The 19,469-nt window shown below is 37.2% G+C and overlaps 1 protein-coding gene across 3 annotated transcripts; it reads right to left on the minus strand.

The window, feature by feature from the left end:
• Positions 1–699: 699 nt before the first annotated feature.
• On the minus strand, positions 700–7,618 carry LOC137251816 (uncharacterized). 3 transcript variants are annotated; one of them, XM_067786695.1, is made up of 4 exons: positions 7,462–7,618; positions 7,153–7,392; positions 2,916–3,273; positions 700–1,306 (listed from the first exon to the last, which is right to left on the minus strand). In XM_067786695.1, the coding sequence occupies exons 1-3, from the start codon at positions 7,508–7,510 to the stop codon at positions 3,098–3,100; spliced, it is 465 nt and encodes a 154-aa protein (XP_067642796.1). In that variant the 5' UTR covers positions 7,511–7,618; the 3' UTR covers positions 700–1,306; positions 2,916–3,097. The 3 variants fall into 3 exon arrangements, with proteins under 3 accessions (XP_067642796.1, XP_067642797.1, XP_067642798.1); XM_067786696.1 differs by lacking the exon at positions 2,916–3,273 and having other exon boundaries at positions 715–1,306; XM_067786697.1 differs by lacking the exons at positions 700–1,306; positions 2,916–3,273 and adding an exon at positions 3,296–5,572.
• Positions 7,619–19,469: the final 11,851 nt, after the last annotated feature.

Consider the following 19,469-nt stretch of genomic DNA (forward strand, 5'->3'; position numbering starts at 1 on the left):
AGCTAGTAGCCGTAGTTGTGTGCATTTAGCTTAACCGCTTTGTCATGTACCTACTCCTAGCAGCCTACTTATCTCGCCACCGCAGCCATCGATGTCGATCTTTAATGGAGTGTTTGCCAAGCTACAACTATATACATATGTATATATACATGTCGTCGAAAAGGCAGTAAAATCAATTAAAATTATTGGCAGTATTTAGCCCGAGGCAATGTGAGGTGCGACATAGGAAATGAAATGACGATGCTGATTTAAATTTTAAGATACTAAATGGTTAGGTATGCTCTGCGTCACGTGAGTATTCTGGGTGCAATAAACAACCCATCAGAAAATAGTGGACCTTCGTTGGGTTACTCTGACATTCTCGGCATAAGCACTCATTGAGAATTGCAGCGTCCGTTTACCAAAAAGCAGGACTGCAAGGACGTCTGAAGTATTCAGAATAGGCATAAAGTGTGTAAGATCCACCAATTTTAGAAACAAATTAAAAAGTATTACGCCGCAAATTGGTTGAGAAGCTCGATTGAAATCTCCTTGGCATATAGCGCCAAATTAGTATTATTATTACCGACAGTGAATACACCCTTGTAGAGGAAATTTGAAAGGTTAATTGCACATGTGTTCCGTAAAAACAATTTATTTTTAAGCATAATTTTTTTTTCAAATATATTATTAAAATTTTGTTTGTTATTTTAACAAACCTTGATACAACTACTACCAAATATTTATTTAGTTTTTTTTAATATTAACAGTTTCGCTGAAGTTTCTCCTGAATGACTGATGTCCCGTACAAACGGATGCTTTTTGCGATTTTTCAGACACATATAAAAATATTTCAAGAGTAGGTTTCTATTTTTATTTACAATCCTAATGCACTAAAAGCTCTGTATGAAAAAGTTATAATTTTTCTTTAGTTAGGGTCTAAAAATTAAAAAATGTGTACGATTTGTTCCGTACCAACCGTGGAATGCTCCAGTAGCAATTATTGTGAAGAGCGAGTAGAACATTATCAACATCGCTGGGTGCTTCAACGCTGTCTCCGTTTAAGAAGACAATAGACGACTTCCCTCTAGAAACTGAGCACTCCCTGAACATAAGTTACCAGATCGCACTTTTCGTTATGGCAGAAATTTGATCTGAGTTTGAAACCTTCCGTCTTTCGTCGAATGTTCGGTAATGTTTTACATTTTTTCGTATACTCTATGCCGTATTTTTCGCTTTATGGATCTTTAAATGTTTGAATTTGGAGCTGGATATGAAAATATTTTGGGAAATAACGAAGCCAATCATCCTCACTGTTTATTATTATCTGAAATTGCAATATACATTTTTTCATCGTCAAACAGATCTCGATTTCGTATGTGGGTTTTATATGTGTATTTTTCATTTTTATATAGAAAGTGGGCGATTCTTGTCTAGGGCAACTCTATTTCGAAAAGAAAAGATGGTTATAAATAATATCGCAACATCTTCAACAGTTTTTGAAGTCGATGCAAAGATTTTCAAGAGATTCGAGTGGCCATATTATTCGCGGTCAGAAAAAGTAGTGTGTTGAATTTCATTACAATACATTTCTTTATATAACAGTTATTGCAAAAACAAAAAGGTGATGATGACCCCGTGGACAAATAGGCTGACGAATATACCGATGAATGGATGAGAAATGCTAACATAAATTTTTTTTTCAGTTGAGACTACCGATTTTTTCGGTTGAATTAAGTTGGATATAAAACAATTCGCTAGGATCTACCACCGATTAAAACGATAGTGGCTGCAGAAAAAATAGTTTTTCTTCGAGAGCCTCTTCCCCAAAATGCCTATCTGGATCCATGTAAGTGGTTAACGAAGAAATCGGGTCGGCTTCTTCCAAAGGAAGAAATTTGCCAAGATTAAGTCTTGGCTGCAGTTGGTCTTTACTGGATTATTTATTTCGGGATTGTGTAACTCGGCATTACGGTAGGCATCCCAGTTGGAGTATTTGGTCAGTTGACGGTATGACGACTTCAAATGCCCATAACATCAACTGGCCTTAAGAGCACTTCATAACAAATCTTTATTTGACTTAACGGCCATTTAGGAAATATCCGCTTGACTTTAACACAATTTCGGGAAAACGACCTTACTATATATGTGCAGCATTTTCTATTTACATTGGACAGATCAAAAATATAAAAAAATGTAAGGCGCGATAACCTCCGAAGAGATTTTAGGCCGAGCTTCTTTCCCAATTTGCGTCGTACTCCTTTTAATTTTTCCTACAAATTGGGGGGACGGGACCTACTTGTTTTATGAGTTTTTACTGAGAGCTTTTCATGGCAGAAATACACTCGGAGTGCTTGCCAAACACTTCCCAGGGGCCACCCCGCATAGAAAAATGTCCTTCTAATTGAAAAGCCTTGTTTCTAAAATTTTGATTTTGCCTTGCCCGGGGCGTGAACCCAGGATCTTCGGCGTGGTAGGCGGAGCATGCTACTACTACTCTACGGCGGCCGCCAAAATTATAGCGACACTTTAAAACGTAACTATAACTGTATATCAATAGTTGTTAACCTTTTAATACGTGGAGGTGTGAAACAAAACTTATGTCCCTATTACGCCATACAACTCAACTTAGTTGGGTTGTAATTAAAACAACTCAACTTTCATACAACTCAACTCCTGTTTGGTATTACGAATTACAACTTATTTCAGTTGAAGTTGAAATGGTGTTGCTAACCTAAGAAACCGATGATTTGACAGATAAGTGAACAGCTGATCAATTTGTGGCGGAAATTTAAGCATCTGCAAAAGCGATTTTGTTATTACAAGGTATTATATGATATGAAATCTATTTTATAATGGCGAAAATGTTGGTGGTTGACATGTCGCGAATACGGAAAAGATTCGCGTGATCATTCCAATCCCTTGGAACTACCTACCTTTCGACGGAAGGCTGTACCCCTATTTTAAAATTATGCGCCTCACTCAGATTCCTTGCTGATGGTAGCTATCAAAAATGCTGTGGAAATGATTTTGGTGTTAAATTGGTTATTGAGTTAGATATTATTGAGGTGCATATTTGTGCGAAGTGGATTAAAAGCCAAACAGCAAAAACTGTATTTTACTCTAAAACAGGATTCCCAGGAGTAGTGATTAGTATCAATGGGACTCGCGTTCGCATAATTTCACCTAATTTGTCTGTATCCGAACTGCGGCCAGCCTCGTCCAACTTCGAAATGTCGCTCCATAAAGTCAAAAAGTTATTCAATGTAATCCTTCGTTTAAACGTTGTTTTTTCTATAAATGTGTGCAAAATTGTTGATTATTGTTTGATTAAAAAAGGTTTAATTACCGGCTTTCAATTTTTTATTTTTATTCGGTAACGTTTTATGAGACCGTGCACCATCTAACTCTTATAAGTGGTATCAAAAGATGTGTATCCATCTCCGTTTTTAGGATTCTAAAGCGGAAATTAAAAATTTTATTTCTGTCGAAAAGTATTTACAAAAACCCACAAAATGGCCCGATTGTCCGAAATATGAGGCCCGATCCACAGTTTTTTTGCACAAAACATCTTTCTGCGTTGGCGGCTTTTGGCCGCGATTTTTAACAATAACCCTGGGTGGGTCCAACGCCTGTCTGCATTAGTGTGTACAAAAAATCTGCCAAAATACAACCACATGAAAATTTGAACCGAAATGATATGACAGAAATTAAATGTTTAAGTTTTGTTTTCGGATTCTTAAATCGGAGGTCGAAACGTGTCTTTTGATACCAACTTTGAAAATTTTTGTTAAACATTAGGAGGAGAACCGTCTTGTAAAACGTTACATTTTTTCAAAACAACTGCAAAATTGTATGAAACAATTGCAAGATTTTGACGTCTTTGACAACTACACCAATACAAGGTTGTAAACGGTAATGCTACAAAAAGTTTTTAGACTAGACAACTCAACCGACATTTTTTTTGACAGGTTGATTTGTAATCTGTAATACCAAATTGCGAAATTTCAACCCAACCAGAGTTGAGTTGTAAACGGTAAAAGGGACATTAAACATTTAATAGAAAACAGTAGACCTTATGACCATTTCGGAAATGTTAATATCGTTGGCATTGTATCTATTTGAATTCCGTCTCGTTCATTTCATATGGCCATAGGGTCGGTTGAGTTGATCGGTCAATAAATATCTCACATAGGCTGAATATGCCCATAGCGTTACAAGAATTTGTTTGCCAAGATTTATGTTATAGAACAACTCAGTCCACTTGGCAAAAACTAGAAGTTTTTTAGGCCTAGCTAAATTGCTGCCAAGGGATCTGGCAACTCTGCCGCCCCTAATATCTGGATCCTTGATCTGGCGTGCGCAGAACATGCACACAGAACGTGCTCAATCGTTCCTTCCTGCAGCTCCCACTTCCTACATCGGCTGTAACTGAAGATGCCTTATTTATAAGCATTTGACACCAGAAAAAGTGTCCAGTTAGTATGCCCATCGTGACCTTTAAGTCTTCTCTCACCAGAAATATGAGCCACTTTCCGAGTCTAATATCGTAGGACTTGCACATGATCTTAAAAATTTCGCAACCGTGCGCTTCTATTCACGCTTGATGGATCATATGCAACTCGTGTCTCCTTTTGTTTTCTCCCAAGCGGATTGGGATACATATCATCAATTCAGCAGTGCTGCACCCTCCTTTGCCAACTCATCGGCCTTCTCGTTACCTTCTAACTCTTTATGACCGGGAACCCAGTAGAGATGAATGGTCCGGCCTGAGCGAAGTTTTCACAATGCTTCTTCGTATTCCAAGACACTGCTTACTTAAGTACCGTGTGAGACCGCTTGACTATAAATAGATGTATTGACGCTTTCTCCAGAATTTGCTGCTTTTTCCCGATAATCTGGCAGCCTGCGGGATTCTGGCTCGACACAGTACACAGCCGACCCGATCACTTCGGTTAATTTCGAGCCATCGGTATACACGTGTATAGTATGTTCTGCCATTTCTGCACCCTGGCTCCAACCCTCCGGCTCAATTTGGCTCCAAGATCTCTTTAGAAGCTGAGACACGGGAACATTAATTCCGTTCGCGCGCGATATTGGTTGGCGCTATACTGCTAGTTTTTAAGACCCGTTATGCTAATCATTGATAATCTGCATACCCCCTCTAGTTCTTTGGTATCAAGAAAATAAAAACCAAAAAAAGCTTCAATTGAATTTGTAGAAAAGTAAGTAAGTTTAGTTTATTAACCAACGACTGCAATCAGGTCTAGTCATTATACCTAGCTAATATAGCCTAATTTTCATAAACTTCGTCGGTATTTTCTTCTATTCAAAAATGCCGGGATTGACGACTCTAGCTGATACGTATAAGCTCAAAATTTTTCGCATGACAGTTTCAGATATTCCTTATAACCTGAGTATGGCAACATACCGCTGACAAAGCGTGGGTGCACAGCAGTTAGACAATGATCTCAATGAAACCAAGTCATGACCACGAACACAAAGGAGTGACCATGAGCATGTTGTATGAAGAGTCGCGTTTCCATTATCAACTGCAAACTATCGCCACTTTATCGTCAACTCGTTTTGTACGCTTGGAGAACACGAAAGAAAAACAGTTTGAGTTGTTATGATAACTAACTAATGAGAAATTATATCCTTTAACAATTTTTATTATGTACAACTTAAAAGACGCCTAATTACACTACTTAAATTAACACTAACATAAATCAAGGTTAGAAATTAATTAAATACATCTAACTTAATAAAATATTGTATAAGCTTTAACCCAGATATTCCCATCGGAAGCATGTGACTTTTTTTAAAGTGCTTTGCAGTTATATTTGGTAAAAATTACAATAAATAGATGTTGTTATTATGGATTTATAAAAATCTTTTGGAAAAAATGGGTTTCATAGCCGTCCTGTACATAGGATTTTGGGAATATAGCATACTGTCAACCGGTTTCAAAGAATTTATTAGAGGGTTTTAAAAAGTAGTTATCTGTAAATTTTTGTTGAACAAGAAAAGATTAAATCTGTTTTCTGAGACTGCTTCACAGCCAAGATCATTTCGAAAAACCCTACCTATACTTCAGGGCAAAACAAAAGTGCTATATAAATATATAGTATAGGGGTTGAGCAACTCTGTTTTTAAGATTTATCAACTTTTGCTGTAATATGTTTCTTTTTAACGACATCGACATGACCAAAGCGGAGATCTAAAGGGAAAAATCATTTATGTAAGTATAAGTAACGATCATTGACTCAGCCAATAAAAAAAAAATGAAAGGCGCGATAACATCCGAAGAGATTTAAGGCCGAGCTTCTCTTCCAACTTGCGTCGTGCTCCTTTTAATTTTTCCTACAAATTGGCGGGACGGGACTTACTTGTTTTATGCCGACTCCGAACGGCATCTGCAAAGCAGATGAGTTTTCACTGAAAGCTTTTCATGACAGAATACACTCGGAGTGCTTGCCAAACACTGCCGAGGGGCGACCCCGCTTAGAACAATTTTCTTATAATTGAAAAAACTTGTTTCTAAAATTTTAATGTTGCTTTGCCCGGGGCGTGAACCCAGGATCTTCGGTGTGGTAGGCGGAGCACGCTACCATCACACCACGGCGGCAGCCAATACCTTTCAATAATGGCAGCGTGCTGAAAATAGGTGTTTGTGAATTTCAATCGACTTCAGTGTCTTAAGAGGCTGAGAATTAAAAATTCACGATCAGGCGAAATAAAGGTACCATAGACAAAATTCAGCGACGAGTTGATCTGAGCAACTCACTCTTTATAGAAGTAAACTATGCTTTATTTTGGTAGATCAAGAGTTTATAATTCTCAACAGATAAGACACTAACTCGATTGCAAATTACGAAAAACTAGTAAAAAAAAACACACTTATGTTCAGCACGCTGCTATTATTGAACGGTATTGACTGAGCCAATTTTTGTTACCTAAGCCAAGATTGTGTCGTTATCGTTAAAAAAAATATATATTTTATAGCAAAAGTTGAGAAAGCTTAAATATATAATATACGCCAAATCACTTAGTGCTAGCAAACCAAATTTTTTAATTAACCAAACTGTCTACCAGAAACTTCACTACTGCCTCTATCACAATTACAATCTGAACTGTCTATTCGTCCATCTTTGGATGTCAATATGCGCACACCTTCAGCGAATTTGGGAAATCCATTCATCGTCTCCTTAAACGTTGTCATCATAACTGGCAAATACATGAAAAAATCCTTCACATGTGCAAATATTGTATTGTAGTCTATTTGGGAATTATTAATTCCATAATTATGGCGATGGAAGTGGCCACCACCACCGCCCCCACCAGCGGTACCCGTGTCGTTGTAATCAATATCATTGGAGTTCGTGGGTGCCGCGTGCAGCAATTGCAAATACACTAACAAAATTAGAATTTAGTAAAATTCATTTCAAATTTTCACTGATTAACTGGAAATTGAATACTCACTAAGCGAAAGTATTAATATACTGGCACTAGATAAAACTTCACACTTCATGTTAATTATGTTAAGGTTAGCAAAATCCACTGTTGCACTTGAGCTAAATGAAATTTTCTTATGCTGCTAATGCTACTGTTGTTTTCACAGAAATGACCCTCGTTTAACTGCTTTTGGCTTTTTATAAAGTTTTCGGTGTTTTTTGCTAAATTCGCATAATTTTACTTCCAAGTAATGCTGTAATAGTAGTTTTCTGCTGAATAGGATGCCTCGCAAAGAAGAAATAAAAATTACGAAAACTTTTTTATAACTAGATAATTTTATACCCAGCTGTACTTGTACACAGGGTATTATAACTTTGATTGGATAACGGTTGGTTGTATAGGTATAAAGGAATCGAGATAGATATAGACTTCCATATATCAAAATCATCAGTATCGGAAAAAAATTTTATGGAGCCATGTCCACCCGTCCGTCCGCTTGTCTAATAACAAGATAACTTGAGTAAATATTGAGATATCTTCACCAAACTTGGTACACGAGCTTATCTGGACCCAGAATAGATTGGTGTTGAAAATGTGGGAAATCGGATGATAACCACGCCCACTTTTTATATATATAACATTTTGAAAAAAAACAAATAAACTATTTGTAAATAATACACCTAGAATGTTGAAATTTTACGTGTGGACTGATATTGAGACTCTTGATAAAAATTTGAAAAAAAATAATTTAAAATGGACGTGGCACCGCCAACTTGTGATAAAATCAATTTTACAAATATTATTAATCATAAATCAAAAATCGTTAAAACTATCGTAACAAAATTCGGCAGAGAGAGATTGCCTTTACTATAAGGAATGCTTTGAAGAAAAATTTACGAAATCGGTTATACTAGCTGCAGAGCTTAACCGCTCTGGAACAATATTCTATAAAAGCGTGCAATTACTGGCATATGCTGATGACATTGATATCATCGGCCTAAACACCGGCGCCGTTAGTTCTGCTTACTCCAAACTGGAAAAAAGCGGTAAAGATGGGTTTGATGGTGAATGAGGACAAAACGAAGTACCTGCTGTCATCGAGCAAAGAGTCAGCGCATATGAGCCTTGGCAATCACGCTACTGTTGGCAGCCATAATTTCGAAATAGTAAAAGACTTCGTTTATTTGGGAACCAGTATCAACACTAGCAACAACATCAGCACTGAAATCCAGCGAAAAATCAATCTTGCCAATAAATGCTACTTTGGACTAGGTAGGCAATTGAAAAGTAAAGTCCTCTCTCGGCAAATGAAAATCATACTCTACAAGTCAATTATCGTCCTCGTCCTGCTGTATGGGGCAGAAGCATGGACCATGATAACAACAGATGAAGCGGCTCTGGGAGTGTTCGAGATAAAAGTTCTTCGAAAGATTTATGGACCTCTACGCATTGGCGATGGCGAGTGCCGAAGAAGATTTAACGATGAGCTGTACGAGCTATACGCAGACATCAACATAGTGCAGCAAAGTAAAACGCAGCGGCTGCACTGGCTAGGCCATTTTACGCGAATGAAAAATGACGCTCCGGCCAAGAAAGTGTTTCTATCGCAACCCGCCTATGGAAGCAGAGGTAGAGGGCGGCCCCCACTTCGTTGGAAGAACCAGGTGGAAAACGATTTAAACTCCCTTGGTGTGACCAATTGGCGCCGTTTGGCAGAGAGGAGCGACTGGCGCGCCTTGTTGCACGGCCATTAACCGTTTAAACGTTTAAGCGCCAATTAAGTAAGTAAGTAAGGTTAAGGACCACGTCCACTTTTATATAAAGGATATTTTAAAGGGTTGTGGACGAGTAAAATAAGCTATATCTTTGCAAAAAGAGCTTTATATCAAAGGTATTTCATTTCCAAGTAGATTTATAATAACAAATAGGAACAACTTTAAATTCAAAAAAAAAAATGGTCGTGGCACAGCCCCTTTTATGACTAAGCAATTTTCTATGTTTCGAGAGCCATAACTCGAAGAAAAATTAGTTCAGAAAAGAACCATATTGTAACGAATGTTAGCAGCACTGAGCGATGCTATCGTCTCTAAGCCGATGCTTAGCAGTGACGTGAATTCACATCCATAGATCAATCAATATGTATCTACATAAACGAAACAATAATTGCGTCTACACATATGTACCATGTACGTATACGAGCCGCGGAGAGTCAATGCACAAACACATGCATATATCTGAGATACTCCTATAAGTATGCAATGAGAAAATTTATAAAATTGTGCAATTGTAGTTACAGCTGAGAAGTTTGAGAGCTGCTGGACTAGTAGATTCTGGAAGTGCCTAGAAGATGCGAAGGTTGAAATCAAAGAGTATAAAAGGCGGCAATTGTAGAGGCGCTGGAATTCAGTTTGATTTGAGTTTCGATTAAGACGATATCTAGCGAGCAATAGCAGTATTATTTTGAAAGTCAGTTTCATTTGAGCTATCAGTTTGGTTATTAAGCCAGCTAATTGCATAGTATAAGTGTTATTGTGAAGTGCTTTAATAAAGGCCATTTTTCCATTATTCAATATTGGAGTTATTTATTCAACAGTTTAGTGATACGAACTTAGCAAAAAGGCAAATAAGAGGATTTGCAAACAAATTCGTTAAAATATATATATGTACTATTGCGCAGCCTTGTAACACTATTAAGCACATAAAACAAACAACAGCATTTCAAGTGTACGGCGTGGTATGTAATGTTCGGTTTCACCCTATCTCATATTTCCTTACTTGTTCTAAATATGAAATGATAATTGTAATATAAATAAGATCTTGGGGCCACAATAGCGCCGGAGGGTTGGCGCATGGGTGCGGAAATGGCAGAACATACTATAAACGTGTATAGAGATAAGTTGACATTAATGTAAGGGGCCCGGCATGCTGTTTGCTGTGGCGATCCAGAAGAGTAGCTCCTACAAGCTTCTAGATCGCTGCAGTTTCTTTCATGTGGAACTTGTATACGTAAAGTAACAGCAGAAGTTATGGAGAAAGCGTGCTTAAGCTGAAAGCAAAGAAGCATTGGAGAGACTTTGCACAAGCTGGGTCATTCATCCATACATCTAGACTGGGTTTCCGGTCTTAAAGACGAGTGCAGAACTCTATAAATCGACGGTACAGACAGGAGTTGCATATGTTCCATTAAGCAGAAAAGGCGTGGACAGAAGGGCTGCGCTGCCAAATTTATAAGATCATGTGCAAATCCTACGATATAAGACACCCAAAGTTGCTCGTATCTCTAAAGAACGAAGACTCAAGACTCATGATGGGCATACTAACTGGACATTGGCATCAGTCGTCACATGCTTATAAGTTAGGCCACGCCCGTTACAGAAAATTTGGGAAATGCGAGTTGCAGAAAGAAACGCTTGACCACGTTCAATGTTAGTGTGTTGCGCCCGCAAGGTCAAGGCTGCAGCTACTAAGGGGACAGGGTTTTCAGATCTCTAGGCAGCAACTAAGCTAGGTTCTAGAATACTTTCGATATTTACCAAGAGGACGGAGTTATTTTATAACATAAACCCTGCGTCCTAATTGGGTTTTCTCGTTTAGCTGTCAAGCAAATTCTGGTAACACTATGAACACATTCAGTCTATGTGAGCTCTTTATTGGCCGGCCTGTTCAAACTATCCCAATATAAACTAATACTACGTGTTTTATGTTCCGTCTTCGCGTATTAGTTGATTTACATAAAGAGCCGACAGATAATATTTTTGAAACTACCGATTTTGGAGTTTTAATTAACGATCTAGTGGAGCTTATTTCCCTGCTATTTTTTGGGAACTTATATTCAAATAAAAAATTATAAACACGTTCCTTTTTGTGACTGACTCTTCCATCAATATTTAACTATACGAAAATCGTTTTACAAAGAATAATTTTAAGGATTTGATTGGGCTTAAGAACGGATGGTCTCTGAGAATGTTTCGTTGTATCCTCGTAAACCCCTTATAATTTTGTTTGTTTATAAATTTTAATAAATTTAAAGCTCAGGGAAGTAGGGAAAACCTTTGTGGTGGACGGAAACAAAAATGACCTCAGAGCTTCCAGAAGGTGGCTCTTCAACGATGCCAAGAAGAGTGAACTACCCTCGGACTTTAATATTTTCAAGATGGAACTGGCTGTTTTTAAATCCGAAATGAGAATAACCTAACGGAACTCAATAGAAAGTTTCTGCAAAAAAATGGATCCCTCCCGAGGGATCCTGATCTATTGGTTTAACTGAGAGATGTAGATGGAATTTAGACGGTGAATTATGACAAATCCCTATAGTTAAGCGGCTAATAAAGTGCTAAACTCCACCACCATTAAGTTGGGGGCTGTCAGGCTCTGCTTTAGCTGAAACGCAGTGTCATCTTACTACGTTTTGATCTGGGTGCAAGGGCAAAAGAACTCGGGCAACTTTCACGCTGAGCACATTTCACTAATCGCTTCCATCGTGCTTCTGTTCCTTTTGTTAGGTGTTGAGGATTTTTTAGCCAGTTGTTGACTCCAATTGCTAGACGGATCTTGAAGTATTTTCTAAAGTTTACCCATAAATTTGAATGGGAGTTTGAATTAGTCACTACCCAACGAAATCCATGTGGTGGGCCTTTATATTCTGGAAAGGCCCATCTGTATAAACTTTCGACCTCCACATTTTCGTCTCCTGTAAAAAAAATATCAAAATCGAGTCTCCACTAACTGCAACTACCACGCATGCACCATTTTATCACCACAACTTATTTTTTTAGCCAAAAAAAGATAAAAGATTAGTAATTTCGAGTGTTTTAAGTATGGCTTTTAGTTGTGTCTTATTGTCGAAGTCATATTTTGAAAATTGTAATTCGCGACCTCTAAGTTGTTCATCAATTAAATTTTGTCGCATTGGTATCACTTTGAAGCCAAATCACGAGTTTAACATCATTGATTATACAATACTACTTCAAAAAACATATACCCAGTTTCCACCAAATCCTAACTCCGTTTTATCGTTTTATCGACCGACTGCTAGATCACGTTCAAAAATGTATCGAAACCCCCCTCTTGTTGGTGTTGATTCATACTAAAGTTTATTATACTACTTTAAACTGTGTTGCAGCTTGCGTGTGTATTGTCCGATTTCGTCCATTGTACTCAACTGAAATTAAGTTATCGTGTTCACAGACGCAATTTCAAAAAAATGTCTCCATACATCTCAGGAGCTTTGAAACTCTATTTTCATAATCTCCGCTTAGTAGAAAACATCATGGTACAGCTGGGTATAATAAGTAGACTGAATACGCAAAATACAAATACCATTAATAGTTTTCATTAAGGTTGCAATTTATAACATTTCTTGAATATTTTGTAACTCCGAAAATTTTTTACATCTGTACATACATTGTTAGTACCTACGCCTGTAGTGAAACCAAGTAGTTGTAAGCTATCTCACATTATATAATGTGTAGTATGACTACTCAGCTGAGCTGAGCTTACAGAGTGTATTAATTTTGTTCCCATAACGGTACCTCGTAACGGCATAAACTAATCGAGATAGCTGTAGACAAAATGATCTGGGCGAAAAAAGAAATTCATTTAGCCATGTCCGTCCGTCCGTCCGTCCGTCTGTCCCTAAACACGATAACTTGAGTAAATTTTGAGGTATCTTGATGAAATTTGGTATGTAGGTTCCTGGGCGCTTATCTCAGATCGCTATTTAAAAAGAACGAAATCGGACTATAACCGCGCCCCCTTTTTCGATATCGAAATTTCGAAAAACCGAAAAAGTGCGATAATGCATTACCAAAGACGGATAAAGCGATGCAACTTGGTGGGTGGGTTGACCTTATGACGCAGAATAGAAAATTAGTAAAATTTTGGGCAATGTGCATGGCAACGCCTACTTTTAAAAGAAGTTAATTTTAAAGTTTTGCAAGCTGTAATTTGGCAGCTGAGTATGTAATGTTCGGTTACACCCTAACTTAACCGTCCTTAATTGTTATTTTTCATATAGGCAACTGGTATTCTATAAATGTCCTACGACATGTTAATGACTAGACTTCGTACAGAATTATATAAGACTGAATCTAGTTTAAATGTTACCAAAAAAATGCCTGGTTTAATTATCGCGCATGAAGATAATTTAAATTTTATCGAACGTGGTTGATGATTCCTCAAAGGTCATAAGTTAGGGTCTTGCTGCCGAAACCAGAAAATTTAAATAAAAATATTTACGGCGCTTTTTACAACTCCATAATTATCCATGACCCTAAATTATTTCGTCATTTTCGAACTAGTTTAATATCGGTCAGATTCTGGTTGGAAATTATTTGTATTCTGACTACATAGTTTGGTTTTTCACTGCAGCTTAATTTAAACTGGTGACGTGATGTCTCGCAGTCCGAGTAGTGTTTTGAATATTTTGTCCCACCTTCTTATGAAAATTATGCTAATGGAATTATGGTCATGACAAATGGTTTTGTCTTGTGGTCTCCGAGCGTCTTTTGCTCCAATAGTTGCGATCACTAAAAAATTGTCATCAATATCCTTTATCGGGAGTCCGAGGAAACTTGCAGTTTCAACAGGGTTCGAACAAATAGTTTTGGGTGTTGGAGGCGTTGGTTCAACATTACATTGAAAAACAGGTTGGTAAGAGTTTAACCTATAACAGTATCCAGATCAAAGTGAGCCCAAGGTGATGCGCGTCTCCTTGGGGAGACTGCCCCCTCAACTGCGAGATTAGGGTATTTGTCATTGACCATGGCATTAAAGGATGTCCGTTCCAATTACTGTGAGCAACAACAGGAACTCATATGCAAGATTCCATAACCAAACCGTGTAAAGTGCTGAACCACGTTAAAGGCTCGTCTCGGCCCTCTACCACACATCTATCACCGATCGGATGATTCAGAATGTTAAAGAGTCATAGGGATATTCCCTATCTAAGCTCCGCGGCACAATGAAATTTTTTATATAGATACGTTTAACGCAATCTTATGCATTCCAGTAACATCGCCACAATCAACCTAAATGTTGCGTTTATAAATATGAAGGAGCTTCAGACTTGGCAATTGAAGTTTATTTCGCCTTGCCCATTCACATACAAAATTTCACGAAGCACTGTTATAAACATTCTCCCTATACAACAAAAATACTATCTAATATATTTTGTGTCGTATTGGATTGTTATATTGCAGTTTTTAATTGCGAAAAATGTTAGAAAAGTTACCAACGAGTGAGAAAAATTTTTCACTTGCAAAATGTGCCAGCACCCTTACCCAAAGCAAATGTCAAATTCTTCTTCTTATGCTTTGCTTGGAACAAAAGTTGCCCGTTTGCTACTATTTCATGTCAAATGGCGTCAGTGTCGCAGAGTTGGGCGGAAAAAGCTTATTAAAATGTATGAAGATAGACCAAATTTAGGGCAGAACAACGTCTGCCGGGTCTGCTAGTTTTTAAAATAAAAATTTGCATATTTACATCACTTTTAAATACTTTTTGGTTGATTTAAGCACATTTTCATTGATTTTACAATGTTTTTTTCCTGAGTGTATGCATAATTTCAAATTTTTTATTTAGCGCCTTATTGGTTAGGGCGTATGATATAATGCTAGTGAGAAAAAAAAACACAATATATAAATTACTTCCTACACTCAATTTAGCCTACATTTTTGTTGTCAGCTTTTAGTACATGCTTATACTTAAATATCAATTCATCGTCATACTATTACTGCTTAACCATTTCAATTTTGGAAATTTTCTAAATTTGCCTTTTCATCGCGCTTGTAACACCACGCCACCGGCCTACACTTGGCCAAAGCATCTGCATCCTCATCAGTGGGGATAATCTCGAGTGACAGTGATTGATGTTTACGAAATTTGAGTGATACATTACTCGATGGCCTCACCCTTTGCATTAATGAATGCTGCGCCCACAGCTTACAGCTTTCAATTCATCACGAGGGAAATGACAATAGAAAATAGCCAAAATCAAATATACTTAAGATCCAGATGTGAAATTGCAATTTTTTTAAATGTATTTAGTTTTGTTTTTTATTTCACAGTTTCGACCTTAACTTTAATTTCAGTAGTAATTTCTTTATTTTTATAAAATTTGTGTTTTTTGTTTTTATTAAGCTTAGTTATATGTATTTTTGTACGTCTACTGTTTTTGTTTTGAACAACTACGTTCTGTACCGATTACCACTTCAAACATAGCCGGCAAAATGGTTGTGAGAGTAATGTTCACAAAATTAGTTTTTGCAGAGAACTGTTAATATTGTGACGAATATGAGTGACACTAAGTGATACTCACATCCCTAGTCTGATGCTAAGTAAATGAAGTCACAACAACAATAAAGCAGACAGTCACTTGTATCTACATAAACGAATCAATCAATATGTCTACACATATGTACGTACACGCAGCTGAGAAACAACGTACGACCACATGCATATATCTGAGATACTCCCGAAAGTATGCAATGAGAGAAGCTATAAAATCGTGCAATTGTAGTTACAGCTGAGAAATTTGATAGCTGATGGCCAACTAGTAGATTCTGGAAATGGAAGCGCCTAGAAGATGCGAACGAGGAAATCAAAGAGTATAAAGGCAACAACAGCCGACAAAGCACGCAATCTGTCGGGCAATAGTAGAGTTATTTATTGTGAAGTAGTTTACCAATACATTTTTCCATTATTCAATATTGCAGTTATTTTATTCAACAGTTTAGTGATTCGAACCTTAACAGAAGATGTGAAATAAGCGGAATTGCAGTAAATTCGTTACAATGTCGTATACGACGTCCCCATGAAGACTTGTTAGTAAACTTCCAATTCGTCACTTGGTATAGAACTACCCGCCATTATGTAAAATTTTAGACAAACTTATTAGGGCGAACTATCTATTGCGTGTTGAAATCCCACTCACGGTAGAAAAGGCTTTGAAAAGCTTTACAAGGCATAATCGAATCAGCTGTCGCCGTGTCCATCCTGATGTCAACTTGTTTAAATTATTCCCGAATGAGTAAACAAATTAAAATTAAAAAAAAAAATTCCTTCAAAAAATTTTATCATACATTTAAAGTAAGGTGTGCAATCCCCGCTTAAAAATACAAATGTACATCTTTGGTTCATTTTTAGTGTTTCTATAAATAGAAAAAAGCAAACCAGTTTTTAAAATAAACCAACAAAGCGTAGATTTGGCACAAGCTAACATATTGTTGCGAATATTAGCATCACTATGCTGTTAGTAAATAATAACAACAACAAAAACAGCAAGCAGCCACACTTATGTACATGTACACATTAAAACAAGCAGCCACACTTATGTTCAAGGCAACGAAGAATAGTCCATACTCATAACCAACACCACGAAACGAAGAGATTGTTGCACATACATGTATGTAGTCGGGAGATAAAAGCAGGATCTGTTACTCACACATGCATACGCATATGGCTGGAGGAGGGATAAAAACTACAGATATGCAAGTGTATGGCTGAATAACCAGGCATGAGATACAACTGTTCTAGAAGGCATGTTAGTGAAACGTCTAGATCTTCGGATAAATATGCGAACGATGTAACCGAGAGTATGAAAGCAGCGCAAGCTGAGGAAATAGTGATCGATTTGATTTAAACACGCTGTTGGTAGTCTAAATAAAGGCCATTTTTCAATACAGAACATTGAAGTTTTTATTGGACAGTTCAGCGATTTGAACGTTAGCAGAGGGTGCGAAATAATCGGAATCCCCCAAAATTCATTACAATATAAAGTATAACTGCCCAAAGAATAAATCTATGCAAAAATACAATTCGGAGAAGTTGTACAACAACAAAGGCATGGCTTAGGCTGAATGTGTTTTTTAACAGTGCAATCATCACAAGAGTGGGGGTTGGAATCCCCGAAAAAGTTTAAAGAGATTTACGAGGTATAATCGAAACAACCGTCGCTTGTCCGTCCTGATATCACGTTTATTTCCATTTTTTTTTTTAGTAAATTATGAAATTATGAACCTTTTCGTGAACAAGGTATCGGAAAACTTTTCCGCATGGCCGGTAATAATGTTGCAGGGAAATTGCATTGTCGACAGGGCAGTTCGCAAAAAATTCAGTGAGTTGTGAAGGCTACTTATTATTATAATTTTTTTATGGATTTTAAAAGGCAGACCTGGCGGTCCAACAAGAGTTTTCCGACTAAGCGCAGAGTAACCCGAAAAAGGTTAAACTTTTAGTAAGTAGAACTCAGAGTATTTTCTTATACTGAAGTGTTCAATTGAAAAAAATCTCACTATGCCTTCTTAGTTACTACGTCCAATGTGATTCCGCGAAATTTAGCTTATTTTCACCCAGCAAAGAATTTTTTCAATCACATTTGGACACCATTTCCTAGGGATCTGATATATGGGATCGTATAAGAGGTTGAATTGATTATTAAACTTTCTTCTTTTCCTCGCCGCCTCCAACGCGCAAATGTTCAAAAGTCTTTCGTAGAACTTTTCTCTGGAATACCTCTAGAACCGCTATACTTACTTCGTGTACGGCAGCGGTTGTTACAAAGTGTAATCATTTCGTCCATGGATTTCTCGGCTTATATTCCTTTTTTGTTAATATATCGGGTCACCCTGTTTGAAACTTGCTTTAGTTTGTGACGTGTCGGAGAGCTCCTATCCGATTCTGACTGACCTTGTGGTGCAGCCCAACGTCGTTTTGCACAGCCGTATAAGTTTTGTGTGGAAACGAATTTCAGACAAAACCGGTATAATGTGTGCCATTCTTTTTTTGACGGTTTTTTTTCAATTCCGCACAGCGTGAGGAGCTGATCTCAGGAGATTTACTAGTTCTCAAGCCGACCTGAGAAGATGCAATCAGTTGTTCTATACTTCAATCTTTCGCATAAAATGCTTCACCACAGTCCTTATGTACAACACGGTCGCTATTCTTTTTAACTAATAGCTTAGGAGCATTCATGACATTCTACATATGCGTTTGTCCAACGGAAGGTAGCATTCCCACACTCTTCTCGCCAAACTCGAATTAACACGCTCTGTAGATGGAAACTTGTTTTCATTGCAACGCGGCATTCTTTATATGTAGTAACAGGTGCTTCAACTACAAATTCTCCCTCGGCGACGACACGGAGTGCTCAACAGTTTTGCTCCCACTGCTAATTGTTGTTTTTGTTGATAAAGTCACTCCCCGAAGATTTTAGGGAGTGTTATTGATGTTGATGGTCCTTTGCAGGATATAGATCCGATACGATCCGGTAGCAAGCACCATTAAGGTACAAGTCCGACCATCTCGGGGACAATCACATTAAACTTTTTTTTTTTTTATTTACTGAAAAAATTTTACTATATCACTTTAAACATTTTCCGCGGCTATGCTCCTTATGTTAATCGTTGCTGTAATATTTAAAATTTAAAAGTTGATTCTCTTTTAAATTATGTACGAATTACGTTTGGCGCATAGAAAAATAAACAACACGAAATTGAAGTGATGATTTTGATTAATGTTGACAAAGGATGTTGACAACTGTTTGTCATTTGGCCTCCAATCACACCAGAAATATAAAGTGTCTCTATTGAGATTCCCAGTCAAGCAAATGGTTACTTGTGAATGATTGAGTAATGTTTTAAGTAAATAACATACAAATATCAACTGTGTATTTTTAGTAATTACGCTACACACATTAAATGATTGAGCTATCAAATCCCAATTGATGGGGTTCTTAATTTCGCTAAAGCATTCATTATAAATGATTTGTACAGTGACAGTTTCAATGAGCTGTATGTTATATTTGAGTGTTTCTAAAGTGTTGTGAAGTAATTTGACTCAAAATATACTTATTGGGTATGGTTTAAATAAATAATGCCGGATTTGCATAGATTGCTTTGCACAGTACTACTTTTTGAGAGATAAGTTTCGTGCATAGTTTATGTGGAGTGCTGCATAAAGTTCGAACAGCTCGTCATTATAACCCATTCGATACTTGCCGGGTGTTTCACAGATAGGACTATTAATCTTCCGAAAAC

The sequence above is a fragment of the Eurosta solidaginis genome, chromosome 5, assembly GCF_040869045.1.
Source record: "Eurosta solidaginis isolate ZX-2024a chromosome 5, ASM4086904v1, whole genome shotgun sequence".
Taxonomy (NCBI): domain Eukaryota; kingdom Metazoa; phylum Arthropoda; class Insecta; order Diptera; family Tephritidae; genus Eurosta; species Eurosta solidaginis.